Source organism: Anopheles bellator, chromosome 2 (assembly GCF_943735745.2).
Source record: "Anopheles bellator chromosome 2, idAnoBellAS_SP24_06.2, whole genome shotgun sequence".
Classification (NCBI taxonomy): domain Eukaryota; kingdom Metazoa; phylum Arthropoda; class Insecta; order Diptera; family Culicidae; genus Anopheles; species Anopheles bellator.
The window spans coordinates 37,352,180-37,379,694 of NC_071286.1; the positions used below are offsets into that span (position 1 = coordinate 37,352,180).

Consider the following 27,515-nt stretch of genomic DNA (forward strand, 5'->3'; position numbering starts at 1 on the left):
ATTGGTAAAATATAGTCTAATAATGGCGAAGAGATAGTTGATTACTCATAGATAAATCATAGATAAAAGGCAGTTAAACTAAAAGATACTTAGATAAGATAAGTAGATAAAGATAAGCAACTGCAATTTTCATTACATTATTATTTGTTATTTAATATTACAACAGGCAAAGTAGCCCTTGTTAACTACCAGCGGATTCGCGACATCTTTTAACTCAAAAAAGTGGGCGAATACTCGGTCCAATCCGGGTTTTCTCTAGTCCCGGCCGTTTATTCACTTTTTTATCTCTTCACTTTTTTTCCACGCAGAGTTCAAAAAACACTCGCCTTCCTCTGGCTCTGGTATTGCACTGCTCTTTTCCTCTCACTCGCGCCGATCGGTCACCGCCGATCGGTCAACGATCCTACCTCTGGTGCCTTAGCGCCCTCTACCGGTGAGAGCGCTTATCATTTGCTCTTATCGTTTTTCTGGCACCGGTGAAGGGGTACCTCTGTTTACGACAACAGCCCTAGTTGCCCTTATTTACAGGATTAACTTAGAACTTAAAACTAGTAGCACAAAAATCCCGCAACTGATTAAGGACCATATTAAATTGAAGAAGTCGATGAAAACGTGCTACACCTACGACAGAGAGCTAGTAACGGGTCATTATGTCCGGTGAAAGACGACCGGGCATCAATTCTGTTGACGTGTTTATAGCTCGTTTTTCTTTGGAAATTCTTATGGAAATAAAACGCTTTACACTCATCATATTATGTGATGAAGGACGGTTGTGCGATCAAGGTTATCTACCGAGGGCCCACCTGTGCTTTGCGAACCGGCGCCATCACTGAGGATTATTAAAGTACTTGTACCACTTTCTCATGCTATGCAGCTAATCCTCTCGATGCATTCCATTTCTCTTCGTGAGGTTATAAAATTGCGGCATCAAAAAGCGTTGTGTTATGGATTGATCGTTTTGTTTGGGGCGGTTCGCCTCTACTTTAAGATCAGATCAGACCTCTACCTGAACGCCTGTACGGGGGCAGATTTTCACCGCACGAATCGTCCAGCTCCCATAATAATATTCACAGTTTCATCACGTGCCGTGAGTTTGTGTTTTCCACGGCCGAAGATGAAGGGTGACGAGTGCTCGCCTCCTTCTCGCTTTGAGTGACCTGAAATAAACCATTAATTAATTTTCAGCGTTCGCTCGAAAAGCAAGACAGCGGCAGCAACCGGAAGCACCCGTGTTCCCGGTACGCTTTGGCAACGCACCTGCCCCAGACGCGTCGCCGTCGTCCTGGAAGTGAGCAGTGCATGCATTTTGCATCGCCATGCTGCTGCCGTGGCCGTGCGGTGCATTAACTCCAAGAAACGAAACGAAATGTAAAGCTAGCTGGGGGAAAAAAGCGAACTCGAGACCAGCGCATCCCAGCGGCACACGGCAGCCATCGTCCTAACGATGTCATCGAGGAAAGAAGTAGCTCTCAAATGATCAACCCGACGTTGGCGTCTCCGGCGTGGCGTCTTCCGTAGCGCGGCGAAGGTGCTTCTCCGACGGTTCCGCACGCCAGCCAGCTAACGAATACCGCTGGGTGACTTCCTGAAGTTCGCTTTGAAGGCAAGCGGGACCTCGCAGGCCGAACGCTGCAGGTCGGCCTGCAGGAGAGGGATGCCGGTGGAAAATGAAGTGCACTTCCTTTGCCTAATAAATTGCCTTCGTTTGAGGTAGAGCCACCCCTATGCACAGCAGGCACGCTGGCACTCCATTTCCGGTGGATCAATTCTCTCGCTCGCGCTCACTCTCTCTCTGTCTCTCTCTCTCTCTCTCTCTCTGTGTGTCCTTCGCGGACGTGGAAGCGATTGCAAATAGCAAACGATCAATTCGGAGGCGGCGGTGCAGTTGAAGGTCCTGGCGTGGGCAGGATAGGGTGTGGAACGCATCATTCATGAGATTTGTCTTCAGCCGCTCCCGAAAGGCGCCCTCTACGCGACCAGGCGCATATTTCATCGTGGCCCAGATTTCATTTGGGGAAAGCGGGCGCTTTCAGTTTTGTGATTTCGAAGCATCCATTTTCACCGGGAAGTGGAACGCTCGCAACGCTGACAGGGCCGCCGCCGTCGACGACGACGACTGTCGGGATTCGCTGGACGTCCCCGGGGTCGGGCCGGTCGCAACGTTTATCCTCCCGCCTGTCAGAGGTCCCGGTGGGGGCCGAGTGGCGCTGCCGAAACGTCGGGATGGCCTCCGACGCAAATGTATTTTAAATCGTCGTCGTTAATTTATCAACAGCGGGCATAATTTATCATTTTCTTCACTCGGAAGCCGCTTACGCCGGGGGATGCGCTACGCGGAACTTCATCGCCGGCAACGACCACGCGATGGCTCTATTGCTTGACGCTGACTCGATGCTGCTGCGGATCCAGTCCATTTGCGGTGCTTGTATAGCAATGGTGCTTGTACGGCTCTCGAGCTGGTCGCTTCAATTAGTAGTGCAAAGGCGGTGCCAACAGTAACGAGCAGCCCTACGACGACAGGACAGGGTTCGATATGCGAAATAACTGGTCGCGTAATGCAAGCGGCCGAAAGGTTATGCGGAGTACGGAATAATGATGAATGCCACTGACTTGTCAATACTACTCAGCCCATGAATAGAGCATTCTCCAGAACCGATTTTCGGTAACGTCCGGACGCTTTTCGTATAAAGGCAGAGAAAACATAGAGAACTTGAAGAGTTCGGACTTTATGGCACGGCAACAAGGGCGAATTTTTGTTTATACGGTCTGGTTGAATGTGACAACCAATGACGTCATTGAACGCCGGTATTTGATACAGCGTTCGCCATCAAAGTAACCTGACGTAATTGTTTGTGCGCGTAAGTAGACTAACTGTAGTACAACTGTTCCAGCATAAAGTGCCGAAATCCCGGATCGTTGGAAGAAATGTTCGGATTTACATTCAACATTGACTGCGGCTATCTGGAAGGTGTGTGCCGGGGCTTCAAGGGTGCCATGCTCACGAAAAGCGACTACCTCAACCTGATGCAGTGTGAAACGCTCGACGACTTGAAGATGCATCTGCACAGCACGGACTATGGGCACTTTTTGGCCGACGAAATGCCACCCCTAACGCCCGGGATCATCGCCCAAAGGCTGCGCGAAGCGCTGGTGCTCGAGTTTAGGTACATGCGCAACCAGGCAGTCGAACCACTGGCCACCTTTCTCGACTACATCACGTACGGGTACATGATCGACAACGTTATCCTGCTCATGACGGGCGCATTGCGCCAACGGTCGGTCGATGAGCTGCTCCCGAAGTGCCACCCGCTCGGTAGCTTCCAGGAGATGGGAGCTCTACACGTGGCAACCACCATGCACGAGCTGTACTACGCGATCCTGATCGACAGCCCGGTTGCCCCGTTCTTAGCCGACTGCCTGTCGGTGGAGGATCTGGACGACGTCGACATGGAAGTGCTTCGCAACCGACTCCAAAGGGCACACCTGGAGGCATTCTTCCAGTACTGCCAACATCTCGGCGCTACCACGGCCGACGTGATGGGTGACCTGTTGGCGTTTGAAGCCGATCGGCGTGCCATTATCCTGACGATTAATGCACTCGACACGGTACTGCCGAAGCAGACGTGCACCAATTTGTATCCACGGTGTGGCCGGCTTCAGCCTGACGGATTGCTGGCACTGGCCACGGCGAACGACTACGGACAGGTACAAGCGGCCGCGTCGAGTTGCTGCATCGAGTACCGGGAGCTGTTTGAGGGTGACGAGCAAATGTCCCACGGACAGTCGCTCGAGGATCGGTTTGCGGCGCATGAAGTGAAGCTGCACGTGCGCAGCTTCATGCGTCAGTTCCACTTCGGGGTGTTTTACTCGTATCTTCGGCTGCGGGAACAGGAACATCGTAACATCGTCTGGATTGCCGAGTGCATCGCGCAGGGACGCCGGAAGAATATGGAGCAGTACATTGCGATCTTTTGAAGCCGTGTCCAGCGGATAGAGATTGAAACGAGTGTCAGTAAATTGGCTTTTTATTGTTAGTAGATGGAAGTACAAAACATCCCTGTAATTTTCGTTTGTGAACCCTGTTTTCAATTGCACTGTAAAGTGTGTCGTAAATTTAAGGTACCTCTCCAAAAGTTTAATGATCTACTTGAGCTTCCTAAGCTAAAACTTACATTTAGTGCTCCTTTTGCTTCCTTCTTGCCAACGAATGAGCTATGGTGCTTTTTGTGCTTTTATCCTGTTTTATCCAGCATCTAGTGTTGCAGGGCGAGAAAACCTTAGCAACGTGCACAAAAAGACACCCCTTTTATGCAATTTCTACAGTACAGCGGGCCTGCAGATTTTCACCTGATGAGGTAGAAATTGGAAAACATAATCGCTTCCAGTTTCAAAGGGCTTCCACCTAAAATTTCGCGTGCTCCCATTTATTACTATTTTCGGTTCCCCGGAGTGGACTGTACATTAGTGGCCACAGGTAGCACAGAGCTGCCAACGCGTCAGATGTGAAGCGAATCATATGTTGATCAGAGCGAGTCAATATTTGTTGGTTTCGAACCATCTCGTAGCCATGGCAACACCCAGAGCGTAGAGCTTAGCTGGCGTGCGAAGTAAGCAACTGTGCTCCCTTTGCAACTGTGCCTTCCAATCCAAGTTCCCCCGTTCAAACAAAAGCCCTGAAGCCCGCGCATTTGGCCCAACTACGCACATCGCGGGAAAACCCGGGAACATCCATCACGCGTGCTCGCGGGTGGTAGCCAAATTTGAAGCCACCCTCCAGTAAAGAGCTCCAGCTACGGAGGAACAAGGGGCCAAGGGGTTGTTTCCCGGTTTCCAGTAAGTGGCCCCAAAACCCGGAAAGGATCACGAGCGTGGCACCGCACAGCAAGGGCAAACCGTCATTTACATGTGAATAATGATGATGTGATAAATGTGTTCTCCACGTATTGTGTTCCGCGAAATGGCGTTTTCGCCGAAGGCTGGCCTGGCATTTTCCGAGGTTTTCCGAGTGCGTTTTGATTGGATTGCCAGCTGCGGCTTTCGGTGGGGTTTCTTCTCTTTCTTCCCATCCTCACCCCGGCGCACGTTCGTCACGAAATTCCGCGGATCGAGGCGGCCGGCCGGCCGCCTCACGATGAATAACGATGTCTTGAGAGATGTTTGCCGCATAATAGACACGGGTTTGATAAATGATCGCTTCACGTCCGAGGCCAGTCAACACCCTGGCAACCACTGGGGGGAACCACCGGGGGCGCACGCTGTCTCTCAATCAATTTTAGGACATGACGTCTCCCGGAAATTACGCGGATAGATCAGCCCGTGCTGGTCCACGGCCCGCTGCGAGAGATACTCCAGAAATGCATCCCTCACCGACCGGTCCATCGGTGGTCCGATGCCTGGGGCGGGTGATAGTTTGCATTTGTGGGCGATGCCTTCGTCCGCCGACGGTTTGTTGAGACTCTTCTGGCGCCGCAGACATGCGATTTCGATTGGCTCGGTTTGGGTCGCTCCCTCTTGGACGTTGGTTCCGTCAGCGAACGTGTCCGCTGGTGGCGCAAGAAGGTCGGGCGGGCCATCGGCAAGCTCTTCGGTAGTGCCTTGCACCTCAACGCTTTCCTCAAGGACATCCGCATCGCCTTGCTCGGTGGCATCCGGTGCCACCAGGCCCAGTATCATGTTGCCGGAGATCTTCGCTTCCAGCAGGCTCGCGTCGACCTCGATGCCGCTCTCGCCGAAGATATCGAAGATCTCCTTCGTGGGTTCCCCCTGCTGGCCAGCCTGCAGACCACTGCGGAAGCTTTCGCTGACGAAAAAATTGTACAGCTCGTTGAGGTCCTTTACCTCGAGGTCGCGGCTTCCGGCCTCCTGGAGGAACGTCTGCAACGTCTCGAGGTCGGCCGGTGCAACGAACTCTTCCTCGGTGCCCTTCCGCTCCAGGAAGCTCGAGATGGACGGCAGTGACAGCTCGCACTCGCCGTCGATGATGGCCTGATCGATGGAGCACACGACCTTCGACAGGATCTCGTTCGTGATGACCGCGGCCGAATGGGAGCTCACACTCATCCGTGCACGGACCGTGGCCGGCATCGAGTAGCTCGATGTGCGCCGCTGTTGACCGGCGGCAACGCCGAGAGTGTCCGTGTCGGGGCCACTTTCGGGCGAGTACTCCAAATCGGGCTCGTCCGCAAGCGCGACCGTCGATTTCTCCACATAATTGAACGACCTGGTTCGGCAGCAGTCCCGAGCGAACAGGTACAGCAGCAACCACGGCGGATCCAGCTCCTTCAGCAGTTCCAGGTGTTCCCGTTCCTTCAGACGACGGTATTCCTCCTCGCTGGCCGTTTCCCGCAGTTCTTCGGTTTGCTTCGCGCGTTCTCGAGCCCGCTCGAGCTGCGCCTCGGTCAGCCCGACGATGGGCGATGTCTGGCTGACGGTGCTTCCGGTGCCGCCCTTACGGAGCCCTTTCAGCAACTGAAGCACGCTACTGAAGTCGGGCGTCCGCCGCAGCACCTCGCACACATCGGTATCGTTGCCGGAAAACTTAAAATCCGACTCCAACCTCGAGATAACCGGTCCAAGTTGTACCCTTTCCTCGACACTGCTCGCCGGCGACAGTGGGGCATCGTTTTGCTGCAAGGATAAAGTTCTGGTTCAGTGTTCAGCCCGTTCAGGCGCAACATACCGCAGGAAGCAGAGGCATTATATCGGGCCGCCTTCCCGGCCCACACATACACTCACCTCCACCATGGTGCGGTACTTGTCAATGATGGCGTTTTTAAAGGAAGCAGTTGACAAAACTTTTGGCAGCGTTGGCTGGACGATCTCCTCCTCGGTGGCGCCGGTGTCTTCATCGCTAGAAAGAGCCAACTCGGTGTTGTCAATGTCGGGAAGGATTGCCGGAGGGGGGCCGAGACCCAACTTACAGGACCTTTCGTCCGTTGACGAACGTCTGCACGGAACCGCAATCCAAATCGGCCACGGTAAGAAAACATTCCCGGAACATCCAGAGCGGTACCGAGGCGGCCCCACCGTCCGGGTCTTCCGTTAACATTTCACAGATCATCTCTGCGGTCGCCGGTATATTCTGGGAGAGTCAGAGACGTCGATGTCAGAGAGCGTTGAGCGGCTGGCTGCGGCGGCTTGGCACATGTTGGATGGTACAGGACCTTCGGAGTGGTTCTCCAGGTCCGACCCGAGCCCGGGGTAATTGAGTGTCATCGGTACCATTAAAGGACCGGCACTGCCGTAGTCGACCGGGCAACTACCGGGCCATCCAGCGCTCCGTCCGCCACTCGCCACAGACGCTGCCCTTACCTTACACAGCAAACCGATGAACACGGCCACAATCTTTAACCAGTGTAGCCGGGACCAGTTCAGCATCCGCACCAGCGACAGGACATTCAATAAGTCTTCCTGGGCCGCATCGTAGCGAAGAAACCGGGGACCGGAGAGCGAATGAATAGTGTTCGTTACAAATATAGATACAGGAAACGGGGATGTCCAACGGATGTGGAACGGGGAGTAGGATGTGCGTGTGCGTGGGACGGGGACGGGTGGGATGGTGCAATCGTACAAGTAGTGGATGTTTAAAAACAGACCAACAACAAAACAGCGTTTCTTACTTCCGGCAGACATAAACCTTCCCACTTCTCCAGCAGTATCTTCTTGTCCACGTAGTAGCCCTTGCCGAGCTGGAAAGAAAGAACCGGAAAAGACCAATAACACACACAAGACAACAAATGGCACGGGACCGACCACACTCAAGTCGAAACGGGACCGGCGGCCTGCAAACGGAGCTAGAGGTGCTTGAGGTCGTAGCGGGGCGTAGCGTAACATTTATTGCAGCAGAAAACAGCAGAGCCATTTGGCTGTTTTGCATTTCCGCTTGCCACAGGATATGCACCACCGCTGCACCGGTTGCACTGGGGACCGCCGTCGTTGTCCCGATGTCTCCGAGTCTTTTTTTTCTCCTTCTGTTAAGTAGAAGTAAACTTCGTGTTGGGCCCACTCGGCAAACGGAACACCAGAAGCGATGGTCAACAGAATAACTGGTCGGCCGAATGTCTTCGTTGGCGAACGGAAGGCGAGCCACAGAAGCGTAATCAGGTGTTGTGTTTGATAAAGCACTTCTTCCTCGTTTGCCAACGTTTACAGCCTTGGGCAAGGTGACCACTTTAAGTCCCGTCGGACTTCGGAGCGTTTCCTGAGCGCAGTACGAATGTTGAACCGAATCGGAAAGTGGAGATTTCATCAGAGTAGCCATCGAGTAGCTATCTCTTTGGGTTCGCAGGACCTGCGCTGAATGGATGTAAGGACAGTGTGTCTGGGGACTTCCCATACACACATACAGAGGTGGAACTCTGTCTGCCGAGTGTTACTGTTTCCCAAATCCATCAATTACCGCCGGTCGCCGCAACGGGCTCGGGGCAGGGCATAAATTAATGAGGCGAAAAATGTTGTTCATTCGTCTCACCGGGAGAAAGAGAGAGAGTGAGAGAGCGAGAGAGCGCTAGATTGTGAGCGGCGCCGAAGGTGCCGATACATCACTCGCGCCTCCTGGGGCGGGCGAGGCGGCTTTGTCCAGCCAATTTCCGATAATTACCTGATCGATTAGTACACGCAGGGCCCCAGCGCTGAGGGCTCCACGGGCTGGGGCCGGCTCGTAGCGGGATTTCACCGGCGGTGGCACGCTCAGCGCCAGGCACCGGAAGTACGCCGCCGACCAGCGCAATAAATCAAACGGTTGCGTTCGAATGACCGCTGGAAATAGGCAGCAATCCCGTTGAGTTCCCACATTACCTACTGCGCGTATCCTAGTTGGCCGTGACCACTTACCCTTCGCGTACTGCTTGAGCGTGAGGTGAAACTGTTCCGGTATAACGATCTGTTCCGGGCAGTAGATTTCCTGAAGGAGCACCATCTTCGACATCGACACGGGAGACACCGACCCTGCACACGACCTTCACCGTTCCGTTCCAATCGGCGGGATATTCAGCGCTAGACTGAGCGGCTAGGAGCTGCTTCGCTTCCAGCGGTTTGTTATGCGATATAAACAGGGGCCCGTTGCTAGGGGTAACCACGTACGCTCCTGATTTTTTCGCTCCAAAGCGTTGTTCTAAATCACCAACCCTGTCCTAAAGCGTTGTTCTAAATATTCTCTCTTTCGCACCATTCCAGAACTGCCGCATTCGCCGCCGACACTGTGGACGGAGCACACCAAGTACGACCCGGGGGACATCCTGAGGGCCAACTGTTCTACGCCACCCTCGAAACCGGGCGCGACGATAACATTCCTGCTCAACAGCATGACGGTAAGTGTGTGCGTCCGGTGAGCGCAAAGTTGGTTACCGGTTTCCTTTTTTCTCCTCGAAGCAGTCTTTATTTATGGCACTGCTTCTCGACACCACGGACCGTAATTCCACTTTAATTAATAGTCCAACCGCAGTCCGCGGGTTCGTGGTGGTTTCGGGGCTTCCGGTTTTTGAACTAGAAGCAATCACAAGTAACACTGGACAGAGTCCAACGTTTTCTGCTGCTGACGCGTTAATAATTTACCGTCCATCAACTGGTTACGATAGGTTAATCATGGGGCGTGACGTGAGACTATTTAGTCGGCGCCGTGCTGAATTGCTCCCAGTCGATGTATTTTAATTTCGTAACAGATTATCGAGTATTAAAAACCTATCATTGTATCCGGTTCCGTTACTGGACGAGGTACTGGTTTCAACGTATCGGTAAATTATTGAAAAAGATCTTGGTCTTGTTATTCTACGAATACATGTTTGGCTTTGGTTATCTTTTTAGTAGATCCTTCGTTGGCCAGCGCTAAATAGGAAAGGTCATCTTAGGATATTCGAAGTTGCTAACAGTTTAGAAGCCGCACAAAAGGATTCTCCTAATGCTACAAGTACCGGGAAGACATCATGATGATGTGATGATGATGTCAAAATCTGATCGAATGCAAGTTCCCTCAATTGAGTGCCTAGAACTGCAAAACTCCGGGAAACCTCGATCGAAACCTCCTTGAATCGTTTTTTATTGATATTGTAATCTTTCGATGCGTCGACTTTTATACGATTCTCTTTTGAGCTGACTTACTACGGCTTTGAATAAGTGACACCTATCCTTAATGGGATTGCATTGTTGATTCAAAATCAAATGTCAATGTTGTTTGATCAAATTAATTGGCACGCCGTTGTAACCTAACGAACAGCTTCAGATCAATGTGCTTGAACCTGCCATGCTGCTTTTCTCTATTGTTTATTGAGCGATTTTTTTATGTTTATCAAAGTTCAAAGCTGAGCTACTACTAAATATCGGAAATACTACAAAGCCCCCTTTGCGCGTGACTTTAACTACAGTTCAGTTGCCGCAAACGGAAGACCGTTATCGGTCGAACGGAAGGATGCAAAATGGGGTCGCATTTGGTAGGTCGTAGACTCGAAAGAACGAAAAAAGAACGCTTTTCATTCCAACCTCTCAATCAGAAGTACTCAAATATTCGGGCGTTTCGGGCGCAAATTTGCGAACAAAACATCGGCCATGTACGCCAAAGGAAGAAATGCTCGTACAGCACCCCTAGGTACTCCGGTGTACATCCGCTTCGTACGCTTCGCCGAACGGAAAGGGTTTCGCGGGTGCTCCAGGACGGTAAACATGCAACCTTGTTCCTGCCATTTTCTCGGGCTGTCGTACTTCGATCCGCGTGTACGTCGGAAGTCTCTCGCACTTCAGGGCGAACAATTTCAATGAGTGAACGAGACACTGCGAAGAGTTTTCCGGCTTATTTTTTTTTGGTTGCTCTCCTCATTTTCTACACGACCTGAAGCCGGCGAACCCAAAAAACATGAATCACCTTTCACCTGAAGCCGGCGAGAAAATCAGTATCGGGCGCAAGAACGAAAATGAACGTGAAATCCTATTAAGCTCTATTTGCACTCAACAAATCGTTTCTTCTAATTCTATTTCGTCCGATCGACGCACCGAGTCCTCGAGTCCTGGCCGGGGACTCGGGAGCGCGACTCACACGCCACGTTGTGCAAACGAACCTCGAAAGTCGTGTGCCGTTTGCTCTCGGTGCGTCATGGTGGGAATTTGTGGGGCTGTCGCCGGCTTTTCTAACGACACTTCAAATAGATAGAAGATCAATGTTTACGGAGAAGTTCCCTTTTTAGTTTGTGACTCCCGGTGTCGGTTGGTTCTGTGGTTCCCGGGCCCGAGCGAAAGAACCTGGCTGCCGGATAATGGATGCAGGAAACAAGCTGAAACAAGTATAATAGAATACAAACACGTCCCAAGACGACAGGGGGCCCGATTCCCAAAGACTCGTCGGCCCGTGTACGGACGGACGGTCTCGTACATGCGAGTGGACGCACGGAAAAAGATGGACGACATTAATGGGTTTCCATCGATGGGTGACATATAATGGGACCGAACATGTCGGTCTCCTAATGGCCCCACAATGTGCGGCGAGTTGTGCGAAAGTTCTTCCCAGGGACCTTGCGATGACTCGGGATTAGGAGATGGACACAGCACCAGGGTACAAGAGAGATGAGATATTTATTTCAATTAAATTTCACTTTATCGTGTCCGTACGAGATAAAAAAAAATACCTAGCCCACGCCCCGTACACTACATTTAGAACTAGGACCTCGTCTGCCACCTGACCGAAGCGATGCTCAACCTTCACCTACATCCCGGCGATGGATCTTCCTTCCTTGCGTGTATCCTTAGGTGCTGCGAGGGTTCGGATGGGTTGCTTTGCCGGGTCCCCGAGATGAAACAATACCCCCCATGCAAATCATTGGTCTAAAAACTTAAAACGTAGTACAGTAACAACAATAACAACCGACAACCGTCTCCTGACCGAGGCTCAAGCACACACATACGCACACACGCATCTACACGAAACACACACAAAAAAAGCCTAGTGTCCGGAGTGTCCTAGAACTTCTGGTACCGGGCGGGACCGGACGGTGGCCCGTAGCTGGGGGCGGGCGCCGGTGGGCCGTACTGCTTCGGTGGTTCCTTTTCGTTCTGCTTGTACTTGATGAAGTAAACTTCCGGCTTGTTGGGCTCGGTGGTTTCCTGGACCGGGATCTCCAGCGGAACCGGGTCTTCCGGTTTCCGCACGAGCACGTACACGAGCGTCTTGTGCTCGTCCTGCGGCTGCGGGGGCACCACCTGCCTGAGCGGGGCGGGCGGGGCCGGTGCCTTGATGAAGATGATCTTGTAGTGCTTCTTCGGGATCGGGGCCTGCAGCGCGGGGCTGCGGATGATCTCGGTCGGTTCCTCGGGCGGCACGTGCACGTAGACGTTCTTGGTGATCAGTTTCGGCGGTGGCCCGTACTCTTGGGCCGGCGGTGGCCCGTAGACGGTCGGTGGCGGAGGACCGTACTCTTCGGCCGGCGGACCATACTCGGGCTTGGGCGCCCCGTACTCGTACTGGGGCAGTTGTTGCTGCTTCGCCGGCGTCACGATCCGACCGCGTGGTGGTTCCGGCTCCGGTCGGCCGATGACACAGACAGCGCACCCGAGCAGTATCTGTATAAGAAACGACAACGGAAACAACGTGAAAGTCGAATGAAACAATTGTGTGAAAGTTCTTTAAACGGTGTTAATACTCATGTAAGGAGGAAACAGCTACAAACCAATCGTTCAAGATTTTATTAGGGTATGAAATGACATTTATTGAAAATTTACTCAAAATATGCAATATTAATTAAATGACCGCCTCCAATAGACACACAAAAACAGCCCTTTTAAAGGGGTTTTAATTGTATTTGACAATATTTCGGGCGTAATAGCATCAGTTTTTGCTGTGATACTAGCTTTTAGTTCTTCAATAGTCTTCGAGATGTCACGATGAAGCACTCTGTTTAAAAAAGAAACATCTTCAAAAACGAACCGAGTAATATCGAGATAAACCGCCTCAGTAGTGCAAAAAGTGTTAGTTTAGCATATTCCATGTACGATGCATAATACTCGAGCTTGATTGAGTTTAGTCGACAGTGGGCCCTATTACGAAACTCGAACGGGAGCTCGAACGTTAGAGTGAACACAACAAGAGAGAAGGTAGAAAGAGAAAGCTATAGAAAAAGGAACTCAAATGAACGTTCGAGTGAACGTTTGAGTTTCGTAATAGGGACCAGCATACATAAAGAAGATCAACTTGTTCCTTAAAATAAAACAACGTATGAACTAAAAGACCCTTATAAGCTGAATCCAGTGAAAAATAAAAATGGGATTATGAAGTAGACTTAAACGTTAGAAAAGCTTAACAATGTTTTACAAGGTACGATTACAAGTAAACTTAATGTTTATCAAACAAATCAATTGGGGTTTTACTAAAGAACGTCAACAGTCATTGACACGGTTAGGTAAATGACCAAAGACTATACTCCTATGTAATGGGACACAGTACTGAACAGCTGAACACTTACTAAACTTCCAGTGCGAAGATACGAAACCTTTTCCGACATAAACCCCGTAGACCCGCAAAGTCTGACATGATGGAGGGACCACCATCCGCCCAAAACAGGTAAACAGTCCCACCAAACTGGTCCAGCCCACCAACAACAACCGGGCCCCGGCAGATCAGAACACATTATCGGGTCCCGATCGGTGGCCGGACAACCGGAAAACGAATCACAATTAATCCGACCGAGCGCGCCGCAAGCGCTGGCCGGGCTGTTTGTCACTTTTTGGGGCGATGATAAAATGGCGTCCCCACGTTTAAGCGCTGTCGGTTTAAACGAAAACAACGGACACACACTTTGGCCGGCGGTGTTAGAGGTGTGGGAGAGTTGTCACCCGGTTTTGGTGGTGGCCGGTGGCACATCCTGACGTCCGCCCGGTGGCCGGATCTTCCGCTAGCAGCGCCAACCACAGCAGCGCACCGTTTGCCGACACTTTGACGGGAATGAGTTTTATGCAGTGGCTCGTTCCCGTAAAACACCTGTCAGTTTCGGTTGTGTCGCCGGCCGGCCATTTCCGGTTTATGTGCGCCTTTTTTGGTCCCACCACCGGCAGCAGGAGCACTAGCGGCGCGCGTTCAAATTTGCATTATGCGACCGAGGAACGGGGCGGTCCCCTGCAAAGTAGGGGTCCAGGAAAAGTCATCCACGTCCGTATCGGTCGGATCTCGCCCAGGCCGCGATGCTGCGCGGCATCGATAAGCGAACCCAATTAATGCGCGCTCCCGACGACGACGGCGCGTCGCAAAGATAGTGACCAGTCCGCAGCTCACTTGCAGCCGCGTGAGATGCATTATCGGAAGCGGACTGTCGTGTCGGACATTACCGGACAATGGCAGGAGCGGGGTGGTCCGGCTTTGTTTTCAACGTCACCGTGCCCAAAACCACCATCAACCACCATTACCGGGGTGCTTCTTCTTGCAACCGGTGAATGGCCCACGGGGCCCGCTATTGTAAAACCGTTTCACGTTGTTGCAACACTGTCAAACGGCGGTTCGCGCTGATTTGAAATGCAGCCCCCCTGTGTGCGCTGGCCACTTTCGAAGAGGGTAGGTGGGGTGGCACTCGGCGCACGATCCGATATTACGTCGTGTCCGTCGGTTATGTTGCCGGTAAAGCGAAGGGATTAATTTATTCATCGGAAACCTGCGCTGCTATGCTGGGGGTTGGTGAACTAAACACGGAACACAATGGCGATGTTTGTTGTTCCGGTGTAACACGCGACGACGTGTGGTTGTTTGGTTTGGGTCCGTTCTTTGTGATGCAAGGGTTCCGGGATTCGAACTCGGGTCCACTGCTTCCGTTATTTCGAGGCCTTACCACCTGCTCTACTCGAGGCACCAGGTGGAGACCAACTGTGTTAACGGCGACGTAGCACCGTTTTAAATTTGGTAGGTACGCTGGACAAAAAAATACTTTTCTTATTCGCTGCTTTTACTGCTTCGCAATAATGAAAAGGCGCCGTCGTCGCCTCTCGCTGGCCTTATATATTTTGTCAAATAAGTAACGAAATTTTGTGTTTTTAAAGAAAATGCATTATTCGATTCTCCTTTTTTGTGGCGTTATGTTGCTACTTATGTCACACACTTATGCTGATAAGTTCGGCCATTTTGAGTTAATCAGTCAATTTTTGACAGCTATTTTACTGTGCGCGTATCTTGGGCCATCGCCGGTTTTTGTTTATTCCGAAAAATCGATGGCAAAGAATCCGTATCAAATTTGGTGTGAAAAACGAAATGAAGAGTTCAGACGCAATTGAAATGTTGACTGTAGCTTATCGTGAAGCTATTATAACCAAAAGCAACGCTTATCGGTGGTTCGAAATTTTTTCATCGGGCCGAGAAGATGTGAACGACGAAAAGCTAAGTTTGATTGAATGTGAACAGTTTTGTTTATAGTTTTCTTCCAAATTACTTACTGCCAAAAGATTACTGCCAAAAGATAGAACGGTCAATGACGAATGTTCGACACAAACGCAACATAACGCCACAGAAAAATCGAAAATCGAATAAAGCGTTTTCTTAAAAAACACAAAATCCCGGCACGTATTTGACAGAATGTATATCCTTGTTAGAACATCGCCTAACAATACCACGAAGAAGAGAGTGTAGCACGTGTAAGAGAGGAAAATAAGAAATCCCCTCCAAACAAACGGTCAAACAATTAGTAATTGAGTTGCCAAAACGTTGCCCACATTCACCCAGCATGGTTCTAAACGGTGGAAGGAAATGGGACGATCGTAATAAATTAAAGGCGCATCACATCCCAAATTGCGACCCCCGGGCGGTGAACGGTGTCAACCGGCCCAACGCAGACACCATGTCGCCTGAACGCGCAACGAAGGAAACAAAAACACAGAAGCGAAACAAGGTGCCTTTATCGACCGATGGTTTTGGCCAAAAATCCACCTGACGAATCCTATGGCTTCCGATCCAGCCTCCGAACCCGGGACGCTTCCGTTACGGGGTCCGGCATTGACTAATCAGCGACTGTAACGAAAATGTCAGTTTCAATCGGTTAGACCGTTCGGGGTTCCCGGGAACACTGCCCCACCACGGTTGCTCGGACCGGAAATGAAGCTCGCACCCGGTTCCCGTGCTCCCCGTGTGGGTCCGTCGTCGTCGCCCAATGGGCCCAAATGCAAATGTCGCCGAATCCCGAAGAAATCGTTGAACCGGTGGTTTGGTCAACGAAAAGAGCCGGCAAATCTGCGTCGGAAGTTCTGCACTCTCCTTGAATGGCCTCAGCTCCCCCTTTCCACCCACCCACGCCCCGATCTAACTTAATCTGCGGTGACCTTTGGACCGTTGCGTTCGTTAGTTCGCCGCCGGGTACACACGGGTTCCGATATTTATTTAAATGTCTTGCGAGCAAGAAAAATGGCCACGCTTTTCCGCTGCCCGCACCGGTCGTGGGCGTGGATGCTGGCCCCGGCGAGGCGAGGCGAGCATTAATCCTTCAAACCGTCCGCCCGCGCCTCAATTGATTGGCTTCATCTTGGGCGCGGTGAACGGTGAAGGAGCTCCCATTATCCAGCGTCCTGGGCTTCGACGGTTGGTGGGCCCGCTGGGTGAAAAAATGGTTTTGGAAAATGAAATTTATTGCCCTCCAGCAGCAGTGGCGTCTTTTGGCGCGCTCTGTTCGCGCACTCGCGGTCGAAGAAAGTTTCTCCCTGCTTCCCAAGACCCCTTCCGGGGCGGGATCTTCCTGGGGAGACCAGGCCAAAGTGCACAAACGCTACAAAACTGGCACTGAAAACGGTAAAATATTGCTTTTATCAAACCCTGGACAGCGCACCGGCAAGACAGTTGAAACTTTTCCTGACCGACTCCGTGCCCAGGCAAGTGGTTAATTTGTGCCGACATTACGGCAGCATAGTTTGGTCCGGTTTATGGAGTGCTGCATTCAGATTCACATTAAAATGGTGACCGTCAAAGTGACTCAAGCACGACGGGCCAAGGCTCAATTACAACACTACACTGCACTACCGGGACTACCGGAGATGGTCAGTTACCGATAACCGACCGGGGGCCAAGGATACAACACACACCAAAAACGAAAGAAAAAACAACCACTGCGTTGGACCGTTTTATTTTGACCGGCTGACTCGGCTGACTGGGTTCAAGTGGCGTGGAAACGACTGACCACAGGCGAGCGCCCGTCGCTTCCGTCGCCGCCGGCTAGTGGGGAAAAGGACATCTTTTAATTTCGCTTTTCCTCCTTTCGGCGAAATAAAAAAGGAACGATAAATTTTATTTACTCTGCCTATGGCCACCCATCCGGTCGCTGCTTTCTCGCTCTGTCCGAGTGTGTGAAGGCGTGAAATTTTAATGACATCCCCCCCGGGGCGGAAGGGGGGGCGAAGGATGCAGGATGCTCACATGTGCGTGGTGGTGGTCACGCTTCACGAAATGATTGGCCACCGAGCCGTGCGCCTATAATTGTCTTTCGGCCCACTGACAAACACGTGCCCCGTGATGGGATGCCCCATTTTTTGTTGCGCCCGTTGGCGACAGATGCTATTTCCGTTCGGTTCGGGTCCCAATTCGGTCCATTTGGTGGCCGAAGGAAAGGTTGTGTGTTTTAACGTTTCGTGGAAAATGGGAGCATTACAACGGTGGACACGGTTGTTGACTTAGGACGTCAGTCAGGCTGTCGGGAAAACGGCTGTCAAAGACTGAAACCGACGCACCACTTTAATCAACGTTAGGTAATCTACTTTTAATGATGATTGAAAAAGCATTCCTCGGTTCGTTTTTTTCCACCGGTTTTTTTTTTATTTTTCGGGTTCGTGTCGCGTTTCGTCCGGAAAAAGAAAAAAAAACTGGAAGCTTCATGTTGCACCGAACAAACGGCGCGAAATCGCAGTCGAACGGCGACCTCAGCGACCTTCTTGGAGTCTGCCAGGACACGGAGGAGCGCGCCTTGTTCGGCTTGCCGGTTCCTCATTTAGCATTTATTCGTTCGGCTGCTGCTTGCCCATCAGCCCTGATTGCGGTTGCAATCAAAAGTTGATGAGTCAATCGGAAGCGCACCACAATTCTGCAAACGGTGTTCTTCGCAAGATCTTCGATCTTGATACGCCGGGTCCGGGTCGCACAGTGTCAACGTGTCACGGTGCCCGTCTAACGAGCGGGACCATTTCTGAGGCACGAAAGGAGTGACGTGAAGCTTACAGCCCAGCCGCGGCCATAGGTGCATCCGGTTGGGGTTGCTAAATGGAATCAACATTAGCGCGCCACAGAGATCAATATTGTTCATTGCGTTTTGAAGGGCTTAATTAAATCAACAATCGATGGGGGATTATGTTTAAGCCGCTTGAGGTGGTCGCATGCCCCGGACTAATGCTCGGGACGCGAGAGATGATTTATGCAGAGTTCGTTTTTTTTTGTGCCCCTTCCACACGAGTGGCGGATAGATTACGTAATGTGCTCCCTTTATATTCTACACACAGGATGGACAACCTTTTTTCGACAAACCATCCATAAATTCACGTCCTTTCGCGCCGTTTTCGCCGATCACGGAAGCGCCGTTCGATCGGTGGAAAACATATGGTTTTTGGCCAGGCCACAAATGGGTTTCCGATTGCATGATTTATACGCGCCGTTCGGTCTTTCAGCCTGTCCCGGCTGAAAGTGATGCCGTAGGCAAAAAAGGGGGCCCAGTAACAGTTGTGGTTCCTCGGGTTCCCTATCAGCAAAATCCGGCGACGCTTCTTGGCAGTTAAAAGTAGTCAGCTTCCAGTCGGCACTAGCACGACTAGCTGGCCCGGATCTTGAATCGATAAGTAATTGAGAAAATGAGGCAAAAACGGCGAGCAAAGTGTCTCCGTGGCGGCGAACAGCTCCCGTAGGTAGCGTGCAGCTGCAGCAGACGGGACACATCATTTGAGGAGGGTTTCGTTCGTGTCTACAGCGCGGGCTGGATGAGCAAAAAATCCCCCGGGGAAGGGAAAGCCCTAGGGAAAGTCGCCCGAAAGAGCGTAAGGTGGATCACCAGTTCTTTGATATCGGTCACAAGCTTTAGTAACGATTGGAACTGAAATATGGTATTCCAGTTAACACTAAACTTGTCGTAGCCAATCGTCCCAAATAATTGTCCCTTTGGTGATGTAGAATGGAAGGCAGACTCGGAAGCTAAGCAGGATTAGGATTAGGATTCTATAAATAACGGCAGGCCGATAAATTTGGAATAAAGGATAGTCGTCGAGCTAGTGCTATGTAGAACCTAACCTAACTTACCTAATGCTATGAAAAGTACACAACGTTTTGATACGCAGTTGATAAAATAATTCAATAAAAATCTTTCGCATCATCTTTTGGGTGAAATTGAGGTCGCTTAAGAGATCCTTAGAACTGCCCGGCATAAAGATTGATAATCGGCATAATCTTGATCGGCATAAAGATGTTTCACCTTTGAGCCACACCAGAAGTTATAACAAAAGAGCGGCCCACGGACTTGCTCAACATGTTTTCCACGTTTTGGCAAGACCACACGCTCCGGGCCTGCGACGTTGTGCATTTTACTCACAAACACAAACACATGCTGGCACTCGTATTTACATATAAAAAGCATTCGCGCACTGTCCCGGGGCCAAGGATCATCGATGGCCACATCAATCATCTGTCCCGGGCCAGGCGCTCACAGGCACATCATCACAGTCCGATGCACACGGGCACGGGTAACCAGAGCAGCGGACAGCCGCCGCCCGGACCGTCATCTATATGAAAATGATCCGATTTAAACGATTACCCGTGCGCTCCGGTCGCGTCGGTTGCCACGCAGTTTCTCATTTCCTAGGGCTCCACGCTGTCCAGTGGCAATAAAAAAAGGTCCAAAGGGGGTGGATCGGGGTGCATCGAGCCACACGTACACTTTCGGGGGAAGCGACACCGGGGTCAGCCTCTTTTCGGTGTGCCATTTTCCCATCAGCCAGCGCCTCCACCCGGCGGCCCTCCAGCGTTGGACATCGGACGGTGATGATGTTTTTCGATAAACACGAATTCCCGTGAACATTCCCGGCTCCGGCCAGTGCGGTGGGGTAACACGGCGGCACGCCAACGGGCGGATCGCAACCCAAATGACCAAACACCGTGAGCTTTTCCTTGCGCCGCGCAGGACTACCGGAAGCGAAGCAAACGGAATTAGAAATTGATTTCGTGCTATCATTCGTTGATTGTTTTTTTTTTGCTGTTGTTGCTTTCGCTTCTCCGGCTCTGGTTTCGGTTCGGTTATGCTTTATCGTTGTTTGTTTGTTTGCTTGCTCGCTCGCTTATTTATTCATGCTGATGCAACTGCGTTGATTCCGGCCCTTCAATTTCCGCTTCCGGTATCGGTGGCGGTGAAGTGCCGAGCAAAATCAAATTTCGGGCATTAACAGGAAATTTGCTTTTCTCACTTTATGCGTTCCGGCTGCCGTCGGTCGCTTTAATTGGCCAATTTGAGCGTTTTTAATGGTTTACATGTGGCATGAAATATTTTTACCATACAATTTGAACAATTTTAATTGAATATTGCCAAAGCTACTTGTTACAAGAGTTGTCCATTTAAAGACTTTACCGTGCAAGTACTTATTGAATTCAAAAATTAGTTTGAATTCCGGCTCGATTATAAGCCTCTCAAAGCCTTTTCTGCATTGGAACTTCAGAATGGTGAAATGTTAAACTTTAGTTTGCTTTTTCTTTCGATTTACGATCACTTTCTAAATTTAGGTAAAATTTAAATTATCACAACTGAACAAGTGGATAATTCGCATATTTTTTAGCTTTGTAGTGGTTTCATTCAAAAGCTTGTTAAAGGTCTTTTTTTGTTTCAATCTTTTATATTATCCACCGTTGGGAGGAGACGTATTTTGTGTTATATACTAGTAATTCGCCTGAAAAGAAACGCAATTTTATACATCCAACTGCAAAGATCTTTCGAGAAGGTATTTCTCTCTTCTCGAATCTTGCTGTCTGTAGTTCGGAGCAAGTTTTTACAACGCTCATTTTATTGTTCGTATTAATAGCCCGACTATTAACATCACATCAGTGTGATTGGTTGTTGTTGTTTACGAAGAAAAAAGACATCCGTCATTCTTGTGCTGTCCACCATAAATGATTTTATAACTAATAATGGCAGCTTTTTTATAAGACTTTCTAACGAGCCCCAACACACACATCCCGAGCTCGACAATGGCGAACGGACAACGGAACGAATGCAAGAGACGATTTTATGCACCGCGTAACACAACATAACATTTCATCGCCCTTGTCGCGGAACGCGCGATTAGCCCGTCCCGGAAGGACACCGTCAACATTGCAATCAAAGCGAAGGAATGTGTTCGTTTGTTGGCGGCACATCGTTTTCCAATTGTGCCGCGCGCGCAAATTCCGTTTGCGCAGCGGATGTTCGGCAAAAAAGCAGGGCTCCATGGTCAGCAGAAAGCGAACAGATCACTACCGACAGAAAAAGGAACGGGACCTCCAGAAGCACAAAGTGCTCGCAGCAGCATAACCGAAGCGCACACGAAACGTCGTCCAGCGTCGGTTCGTCAAATTTTCACTTTAGTTACTTTAATTCATCAATGTTTGCCTTTGGTTTCGCCACGTTGGCCACATTTTCGCGCTGTTTGACGTCCGCCCGGGGCGATCAAAAAACAAAAAACCAACGGGAAACGTAGGGACCCCGCCCGATGCTCGCAATGCAAACGTCAATTCGCACAGCAAACACCTTCCGCGGGGAATTCGAATCGGAATTAAAAATCCCTTTCACACAATCTACGGGCGAACGGGATCGCGCGGACCGAACCGAATGAAGGAGGAAAAAACGTAACGTAACAACCGCACAGCGAAAAGCCAGAAATAAACATCAACAGGACTCACCAGAAAGGATTTCATCGTGTGGCTTTTTTCTGCTTCCTCTCTCTTTTTCACGCAAGGGCCCAACCAGGCCAATGAGGGCAGCTCCTGGGCGGTTCACACTATCGCGCCCGATTAGTGGGCAGTCGGCACTCGCTTCACACTCGGCACTCGCCAAATTCGGTTCCGGTTCCGATTCTGGTTCCGGTTTCGTTTTTACCGTTGCTGATGGGATGGTCACAAAAAATGTCGCCCGACGAGTGACTGGCAGTTGTCCGCCACGATTGCCTCTATATATATATAAACGCAGATTGGGCCCCTCAACAATGATCGCGGTGGTGGGTGGCGATGCAACCGAGCGGTCATCCTTTGTCGGGCAAAGAAAGGGACCGAACGGCCAACAATGTTGGACCAAAGTTTCACGTCACAATGTACCGTGCCCCGTGCGGGTGAAATTGAAATAAATTACACACTTATTCGGCCAGGTTCCGATGCGTGTACGTGGGTGTGTGTAGGGGCGGTGGAACCGATCAGGAGCTGTCCGAAGCGAGCGTGTGGCTGACCACCAACCAAGCAGACGGGAGGTTGGTGTTATTGGTGGTTTGCGACAAATTTGCGGGACGTGCTTCTCCGGCGGCATCGGCCGCGGCGACAGCTCCCGTGACCGGGGTACCAAGTGTCAGGCAAGTTGGACCTACTCGACGACACGCGCACGCACGCCGACCGGAGTGTGCCGTAGTGAAAGTGCCATCGGATCGGTTCTACCTAACAGCACGACGCAGTGTTTGAACTTGACCTTTATTAGTACGTTATGGGTATTTTCCGTTATGAACTAACCCGGTGCGATTAGCGGCCTTTTTAGTTGAAACTGTTGCATAATGAAACTACAACCATAAACAGTGGATGACCGTTGGTTTTTGGAGCCATACGAAAACCTAGACCTGGACTCCTTACTAAAGAATCATTCGGAGAGCTGGAACACTTTTCATAGAGTATTTAGAAAAAGGAACATTGTAATCGGTCAAAGTGCGAGACTATCCAAGCTATATTTATTTGTCTGCTGGCATAGGAGCTAAATAGCATACTATTGTAGCCAGAAAATATCGGGAATTCGCTTGTAACTCGAAAAATATTTCTTTATTCTCCTAAATCAATACCACGTCCCCTTGTATATAATCTGTATTCTAAACAATACATCATTGTCCACCAGATCTAGAACTACTAGTATATGGTAAGATCGGATTGTGTAACAATAGCAGATGATCGAAAATAACCGTTACTTTTCTGATACCTGCTGAAGAAAAATGCTACAGAATCGCTTCAAATGATTGTTGAAGTTTGCTTTTGGAAGATCGCAGGGCTTTGATTGGTTTAACCAATTTAAACATGTTGATTTTGACTTATCAAATAAAGAGCGTTGGAAGACTCCAAAACAGGTCGAGGACGCTGAACTACAAGAACTTTTGGACGAAAATAATACGCAAACGCAACAGCAACTTGCGGATCAGTCAAATGTATCCCAATACGTCATATTCCTACGTTTGACAGCCCTGGTACATCCAGAAGATTGAAAAATGGGTGCCCCATGAACTGAGCATGATAGACAGCAGGAAAACTGAAAAATCAAATGTGAAATTCTGCTCGACAAGGTACAAAAAGAAATCATTTCTCCATCAGATCGTGATTGAGGATGGAAAGCGGATTCATTTTGAGGAACCCAAAAAGAAAAAAAACCATGCGTCGGTCCGGGAAAACCATCAACTACGACTGCAAAACCAGATCGATTCGTCAAACGCAAACGAGATCGAACGCATAATATACAAGTAGTATTCTTTGTTGAAAGTTTGACCATTCATAAGGAATTCATTATGAACCAGGAATTCATTATGAACCATAATAATGAAAGAAAATTATGTCCCGTTTGCGTTTGGTGTATACTATGGCATTTGGTGTATATGTCATACCAGCTTAATGAACTGAACCGTATTTATTGTACACTTAATGGTGTACCATAAGCCCCTTGATGAGTCATTATTCAATTCAATTGCTGTGAACATTATGGCTCCAGTTTTTAAACAAACGGATGATCGGGAGACAGACGGGAACTGGTGTAGACTCCTGTAGACAAGTTTTATGAAGTTAAACCATTTCCATTTCGCGATTTCACTAATCAACTAGAATTTTTTCAATTATCTATATATATAAAAGAAAGTCGCCTAAAGGTTACACAATTCATAACTCAAGAACGACTGAACCGATCTGGCTGAAAATTGGTGTGGAGGTAGCTTAGAACCCAAGGAAGGCTTTAGGATACTTTTTATATTCCGACCGTGTCACAATAAATCTGCACAATGATTTTTCTTCGTACTGAAACGAGACAGACAGAGTGCGTAACAGCAAACAATTGTTGGCTTCTCTTTCTCGCTAAAGCAGCGTCTCCTCCTCCCAAGCAAAAACAAGCCCCCCCCACCCCTCTCACACGACCGCGTGTTTTCATTCCCTTCTCGAGAAAGGCCAGACAGAGAGCGTCACTACGAGCAAAGGTTGAGCGAGTTTACAGCGAGTCTCTCTCTTTCGTATGTTCTCGCGAGTCTCTTTCGTGCGATTACTTTGACGATTTGACAGTCTCTCTCGCACATTCTCGAACATTTGGAAATTTTTTATTGTTACTTAGCTGTCGTTTTTATAACTGTCAAAATGTATTGAAGTAACCCGCGAACACAGCGTAGTATCGTGATATACCGGTCAGTGAATAACAAGTGCCTCATACATTTCCTTAACAATGCCGCCACCAAGACGGTCGAATCTTTCCCGACAAAGCCGTAATGCAAAAACTATGCGAAGTGTTGCGAATGAAATGACTGAAGAACAAAAAGAAATTGCTCGCGAAAGGACTCGGTTGGCAAACAGAAATCGGCGAGCGAAAAATAGAAACGCACAAGTAGATAATTTTCGACAAGATGCCGATTTGAATATTCGCTCAGTTTTTGTTGCAGAAGAAGAAGCTGATTTGTATCGGGCAGCGTTTCGATACAATTGCATCGCTAAGTACAGCGAGCATAAGAGCGTTCGCATTGGGCCAATGAACGTTCATTGTGATAAGTGTGATGCGTTGAAATTTTCCGGAGAAACGGCCGGATTGTGCTGCCTCAGCGGAAAAGTTAAATTGCCTTCACTGACTCCGCCACCAGAACCAATGGAATCATTGCTTCGTGGCGAAACTCCCGAATCACGTCATTTTCTGGAAAACATTCGAAATTACAATGGCTGTTTCCAAATGACGTCATTTGGGGCAAAGATTATCAATGAACGAGGATTTAATCCGACATTCAAGGTATTTATTTATTTTTTTTTACTAACACACAGTATAGTGGAAGAATAACTTATTATAGTTATTCCTACGTATTATGTTTCTTCTTCTTCTTATTGGGCAACAAACGCTGAGCGCTCTTAGCCTGAACCAGAGACAATGTTAATCTCTGATGCTTTCTGTAAGGGTTTGCTTTTACGGACGGGGTTGTTGGTCCCGCGCCAACTCCCTCTGGCACGCCGGTATCGGGAATCGAAACCATGGCCGGTTATGTGACAACTGGTCCCGGGATTCTAACCCAGGGCAGCTGCGTTGACAGTGACGAGCGTTACCGACTGCTCTACACTGATAGTAATACTGATTTCGCTTTTGATTTCGTAGATACAAGGACAGATTCACCATCAAATTGGATCACTGCTACCACTAGAAGACACAGCGAATGCACAGTATAATTTTTTACAAATATATTTCATGGGCAATATGGAAGAACAACTTGATCGGCGCCAACAGATTTATGCAGCAACAATGAAAAGAGCAATTCTTCGAGATCTGCAGCAACTACTTCATGAACATCATGCGTTGGTCAAGCTGTTCAAGAGCGCATTGGAGCGCATGCCAAATGATAACTACAGAGTCGTGATTAGAGCAGATAAACGACCATCTGGAACACACGAACGCACATTTAACGCTCCAACCATAGATGAAGTTGCCGTCCTGATTGTCGGTGAAAACACAGAAAGACGTGATATTGTGCTTACACGTCGCGATACTGGGAAACCGCAACAATTATCTGAATCACATCGTTCATATGACACGTTGCAGTACCCGTTGATGTTTTGGCAAGGAGAAGATGGATATTATTTTAATATCAAAATGATAAATCCAACAAATGGCGAGTATCAATATCATAGTTCAACATAATACACAGTTTACATTGTTTGATTTTAAACTGTTGTTTGGTTTAAAAAACAACATTAAACTGTTTATTTGCAGAAAAAATAAGAGGTTGTTTGTATAGATAAAATTGCACTAATTGCAGGCAACCGATTCAAAATACTAAATTGACTGTTTTAACTTCAGGTGAACAAATAACAAAGAATGTTAGTTCCATGAATTATTACGCGTATCGTTTGATGATCCGGAAAAATGCTGACAATCATTTGCTGCGATTTCGTCGACTGTTTCAGCAATATTGCGTCGACATGTACGTCAAAATAGAAACGGAACGTTTAACTTATCTTAAGTTGAACCAAGCCAGACTGCGTTCTGAAGAGTACATAGATTTACGTGATGCAATTGCTACTGAAAGTAATCCAGCTAATATTGGTCGATTAACCATTCTACCGGCGACGTATATAGGTAGCCCACGCCACATGCATGAATATGCACAAGACGCAATGACCTATGTTCGTCATTACGGTCGGCCAGATCTCTTCATTACTTTCACCTGCAATCCGAATTGGAAAGAAATTGTTGAATTGCTGCTTCCCGGACAAAAACCAAGTGATCGACATGACATCACAGCACGTGTATTCAACCAAAAAATGCAGTGCCTGATAAAACTCATTGTTAAAGAACGCGTCTTCGGAGTTACGCGATGCTGGATGTATTCTATCGAATGGCAAAAACGAGGCCTACCACACGCACACATTCTCATTTGGTTAGCGGAAAAAATTCAAGCAGACCAAGTGGATGATATCATATGTGCTGAGATTCCCGATCACGAAGCAGATCCAGACCTACATGATATTGTAATTAAAAATATGATTCATGGACCGTGTGGCACCATCAATCCCCAATCACCTTGCATGGTCAACGGCAAGTGTTCCAAACGATATCCCCGGCAATTAACAGCGGAGACCATCACTGGAAACGATGGTTATCCACTGTATCGGCGTCGATCACCCGATGATAACGGTCGAACTGTCACAACAAAAGTGAACAGAATGGATTTCGTTGTCGACAACAGTTGGATTGTTCCATATTCGCCACTTATTTCCAAAACATTCAAGACACACTGCAACGTTGAGTATTGCAATTCAGTAAAATCCATAAAGTACATTTGCAAATATGTCACGAAAGGCAGCGATATGGCGGTTTTTAACATCCAATCCGACGAAGCGCAATCCAATCCGAACCCACATCCGAATCCGAATACCTACGATGAAATTACGCGCTATCAAGTTGGTCGTTATGTGAACTGCAATGAAGCGATTTGGCGTATATTCGCATTCCCTATTCACAAACGTCATCCTACTGTTGTGCATTTGGCGGTGCATCTGGAGAACGGCCAAAGAGTTTATTTCACGGATTCGAATGTTGTTCAACGTTCTGAAACTCCTCCAGCGACAACATTGACCAGTTTCTTTGCAATCTGCAGAGAGGATTCATTTG

General features: G+C 49.1%; 3 protein-coding genes across 3 annotated transcripts; 1 reads left to right on the plus strand and 2 right to left on the minus strand.

Moving 5' to 3' along the window:
- Positions 1 to 2,919: 2,919 nt before the first annotated feature.
- LOC131212198 (V-type proton ATPase subunit d-like) lies at positions 2,920 to 3,975 on the plus strand. The gene has a single exon (XM_058205969.1). It carries the CDS (start codon positions 2,926 to 2,928, stop codon positions 3,973 to 3,975), a length of 1,050 nt encoding a protein of 349 aa, XP_058061952.1. The 5' UTR covers positions 2,920 to 2,925.
- A 1,287-nt stretch (positions 3,976 to 5,262) lies between these two features.
- Positions 5,263 to 8,917, minus strand: LOC131212196 (uncharacterized). Its single transcript, XM_058205967.1, has 7 exons — positions 8,833 to 8,917; positions 8,600 to 8,757; positions 7,620 to 7,688; positions 7,312 to 7,410; positions 6,921 to 7,081; positions 6,736 to 6,850; positions 5,263 to 6,627 (listed from the first exon to the last, which is right to left on the minus strand). The coding sequence occupies exons 1-7, from the start codon at positions 8,915 to 8,917 to the stop codon at positions 5,263 to 5,265; spliced, it is 2,052 nt and encodes a 683-aa protein (XP_058061950.1).
- Positions 8,918 to 11,865: 2,948 nt separating this feature from the next.
- Positions 11,866 to 21,850, minus strand: LOC131212197 (uncharacterized). Its single transcript, XM_058205968.1, has 2 exons — positions 21,836 to 21,850; positions 11,866 to 12,540 (listed from the first exon to the last, which is right to left on the minus strand). The coding sequence occupies exons 1-2, from the start codon at positions 21,848 to 21,850 to the stop codon at positions 11,941 to 11,943; spliced, it is 615 nt and encodes a 204-aa protein (XP_058061951.1). The 3' UTR covers positions 11,866 to 11,940.
- Positions 21,851 to 27,515: the final 5,665 nt, after the last annotated feature.